Consider the following 4,072-nt stretch of genomic DNA (forward strand, 5'->3'; position numbering starts at 1 on the left):
ACGTACACCTAGATTATATATATATACATATATATTGGTGACAAAAATAAATATATACATATATATATATAAAGAAGACAAGACATTCGACCAATATTATGAGGGGGTCCAAAAACTTTCTTTGTTTGTGCTGTTCCCCTACCTTATTGGTGTTAAATCAATACGAATCCCCATTTTCAGAACCCAACTCAACTCAACATATATATATATGTATATATAATTATATTATTTTTTGAAAAATTTTAATTGAAATTGAGTTTGATTAGGTTTGAATCATATTATATAATAAATAATATATTTATTATGTGATTAATTTATAATTTTAAAAAAAATTAATTGCATATAAAAAATATATTATATGTATTTATAATTAATATGATTCCATCAAATTTAATTTGAATAAAAAAAATTTGGATTTTCTTTGCCACCATGACTCAGTATCATATATAAGTGATGCTTTGCTTGCTTACCATCTCCAATCCTCAACCACATCAAAATTTTATTACTTGTACAATAGAAAATCTATTACCATAATCTCTCTCTCTCCCCCCCTCTCTCTCTCTCTCTCTATATATATATATATACCAAAAATTGACCAATATTATTGTTTGCTTTCAAAAAAATTATAATCCCATGCCTGGAAATTCCCCTCTGAAGAACACCTCTAGGGGTGGCTGGAAATCCGCCATTTTCATCATCTGTACGTAATTTTTTTATTTTATTTTTCTATATATACTCTGTTGCAGTTTATGTGATTACGTCTCCCTCCGACTGCTTGTTATAAGCAGTTGTGGAAGTAGCGGAGCGTTTTGCTTACTATGGGGTGGCCGGGAACCTGATGATGTACCTTACGAGGGTGCTCGGCCAGCCTACTGCAACCGCCGCCAAGAACGTCAACATATGGGAAGGCGTCTCGGCCGTCTTCCCGGTGGTTGGTGGCTTCCTCGCCGACTCCTACGTCGGCCGGTTCAGAACCATTCTCCTCGCCTCCACCATATACCTCATTGTACGTACGATCGTCCCTTATTTTACATAATGAAACAGTGCGTAATTCGATGGCGGAAATGTATTTAATTTCGTTCAGTTGTTCATTTAATTCACAGGGCCTGGTTCTGCTGACAGTAGCGGTCTCCGCAGTTCCTCCGCGTGCTCAGGGTACACTTTTCTTCATAGCCCTCTATGTTCTGGCCATCGGCGAAGGCGGGCACAAGCCATGCGTGCAGACTTTCGCAGCGGATCAATTCGACGAGGGGCTGCCGGAGGAGAAGGCGGCGAAGAGCTCTTTCTTCAACTGGTGGTATGTCGGGATTGTTTGTGGCGCCACCGCCGCGGTGCTGGTGGTGATTTACGTGGAGGACTATGTGGGGTGGAAGTTCGGGTTCGGGATGCTGGTGGTGGCGGTGGCTGCGGCGCTGGTCGTGTTCTTGATCGGGAGTCGGAGTTACCGCCGCCAGGCTCCGGTAGGGAGCCCGTTTACGAGGGTGGCTCAGGTGGTGGTTGCAGCCGTGAGGAAGCGGCGGTTGGCGGAGGGGGAGGGGCGTGGGATTTTTGTTGAAGAGGATGGTGGGACAGTTCACCCTTTGGCTCGTACTAGCCAGTTCAGGTACTTCCCCTTTTCCTCCCTTTCCTTTTCATTTTCAATACTTTCTTGGTATATTTTAATTAATTATATTGATTTAAGAATTAATTATTGAAAATATTTAGTTTAGTGGAATTAATTTGCCACTTTTTTAAATATAAAAAAAATCAATTTTAAAAAGAAACTTTTCATAATTTTTCTGTCTAATAATTAAATTATATTAGATACTCTCTATCTAATTCTTGAAATATTTTAATTTACTTTAGTAAGTTGTTTTGAAATATTTTAATTTACTTTAGTAAGTTGTTTTACACTCTGTATGTGCACGTAATTCTTTAATACTATTAAAATAATTTTTTTTAATTTTTAATAAAATATATACATAATAATAAGTCATTAATGGAATTACAAGAAAGTGTCATTTAATTAAAAAAAAAGAATAATATAATATCAAAGAAAAAAAAATAACTACCAAAAGATAGTGGAAGAAGGAAAAGTAGATAAATAAATAAGAAAAATAAATTATAATATAAAATAACAAATTAAAAAAAGTTAGATATCAAAATATCACACTCCCTTATTAATAACGTATAGATAAACAAGATGGAAAAAATGTGAATGAGCAAATTACACCCTTATGGAGGAAAAAAAAACGAGCAATTTATCTTCCTGTATTAGTTAAACTGCAGCAATTTATTTTCTTGTATTTTTTAAAATAAAGCAATTTATCCCGTTATCTTATTTTAAAAAAACACAGGGAGATAAATTGTTATTTTTTTATTTAAAAAAATAATTTGCTCATTTACGATATTATAGGAGAATAAATTACATTAAGTGCTGAAGAAAATATTGGGGCTCAAGTGCAATACTGAATAAATAAAAATATTACTCCACTCTCCACAATAATATTGATTTAGACTTACATCTATTGTCTTAATTCAAGTTATTGTGGTTGTCATTTCAAATATTCTTCTTAATGACTTTAGCAAGTCAAATAAACCCTTTTGTGTCTTCTAAGCTTGACCTTTGCGCCGGGTTTTATAGGGAGGGATGGACGTGGACCAACCACCAGTATTACACATAATTATAAATTCTTTCTCGTTATTTGAAAAATTACAAGTATTTTTTAAATATTTAATAAAATTATATAATGTATAAATGGAGGTCTGAAATTGCAATTTTATTCTTGTTGTATCTTTTTTTGAAAAAAAATATAAAAAATATTGAACGAGATGGATGTAAAAATTTAAAAAAAAATATGTAAAATTATATAATTCGCAATGACATTTTGATCCGTTCATTAAATTGATAGAAACTTAAAAGAAGACTAACGGGTTAAATTAGTTGTTAGACGATGATGGTCATAAATGTCAATAAACTTCAACCCACGACAATATAGCCCACTTAACGATGGGTCAGCATCCAATGCGTTATCCATATTTTAAGACGTCACGCCTTTCTATTATTTTTTTTTTTTGTATATATAAAGTAATACTACGTTATTTTAACACAACTACACAAATTCATCGATAAAAGTAATACTGCGTTATTCTTTTTCTTTAGGTTCGTTTTATTTTTTTTAAATATGGTTTGTTAATTTATATAATTTATTCTTATTTATAATGTATTTTAAAATATAAAATACTATTTATTATGTGCGCGGAATGATGACATGCCATGACGGCTAGTGTTTGAAAAAAATTAAAAGATCCGACCTGTTTCTGGATAGTACTACTTTAGGAAGAATTACATGTTCTTTTTTCGAAAATTCTTGGTTCCCCCAGACCTAAACCAATCATATGACGAGTGCAATGTACTTGCTCTTTGATCGGCGTACGACTCAAGAAAAACGACTAATAACAGAATAAGCATATCCCACTAACTCTATGGTTCGATTGATTCGACGAAACTTTGGAAAAGATGTTTCCGTTTAGTTCCCTAAAATTAGTAATAATAGCTGCAATTTATTGTGCTTTTTTAGTTGATTTTAGGAAAGTTAGAAATTGTTGATGTGGATGGCGGTCTAATTTAAATATAAATTATTATATCACATCTTAGCCTAAGTTAAAATTTAATATATTGTGCAGATCACTGTCTGCATAGATAGCGTGAGATTATTTCTAGTCTTTTTATGGAAGTTTGAAGTTTATTACGTGGAAGTTATGGGAAAATTTTCATTTTACGTCACGAGTTAGTTTTTTTCGATTTTGGTTCTATTATTTTTGAACTTATCATATTATATTTCATAATTTTAAAAAATTTATAATTTAAACCCAAAATCAATTTTATTAAATTTCTAATAAAATCTCCTCAAAAAGACTTGGCGGCGCTCAAGCCGTGCATGTGTTGGGTCTGTCGGTTAAATAAAAAATACTACTAATGGTACAGAGAAACGGATTAGATTTTTTATTTCGAATCATATTTCATCTTCTATTTTAATTGATATGTACGCGCCGCCTGTACAAAAATTATGTCATTTATTTTATTTAGGGA

At 32.4% G+C, this 4,072-nt stretch overlaps 1 protein-coding gene across 1 annotated transcript in view; it reads left to right on the forward strand.

The window, feature by feature from the left end:
• The window catches only part of LOC105172176 (protein NRT1/ PTR FAMILY 5.4-like), a 6,167-nt gene continuing 2,586 nt past the window's right edge, over positions 492 to 4,072 (forward strand). Inside the window, exons 1-3 of the mRNA XM_011093536.2 lie at positions 492 to 700; positions 789 to 1,006; positions 1,104 to 1,603. Of these exons, the coding sequence (XP_011091838.1) occupies positions 634 to 700; positions 789 to 1,006; positions 1,104 to 1,603 (785 nt within the window). The 5' untranslated portion in view covers positions 492 to 633. The remainder of the gene's footprint in view (positions 701 to 788; positions 1,007 to 1,103; positions 1,604 to 4,072) is intronic.

This window comes from Sesamum indicum, linkage group LG10 (genome assembly GCF_000512975.1).
Source record: "Sesamum indicum cultivar Zhongzhi No. 13 linkage group LG10, S_indicum_v1.0, whole genome shotgun sequence".
Taxonomy (NCBI): domain Eukaryota; kingdom Viridiplantae; phylum Streptophyta; class Magnoliopsida; order Lamiales; family Pedaliaceae; genus Sesamum; species Sesamum indicum.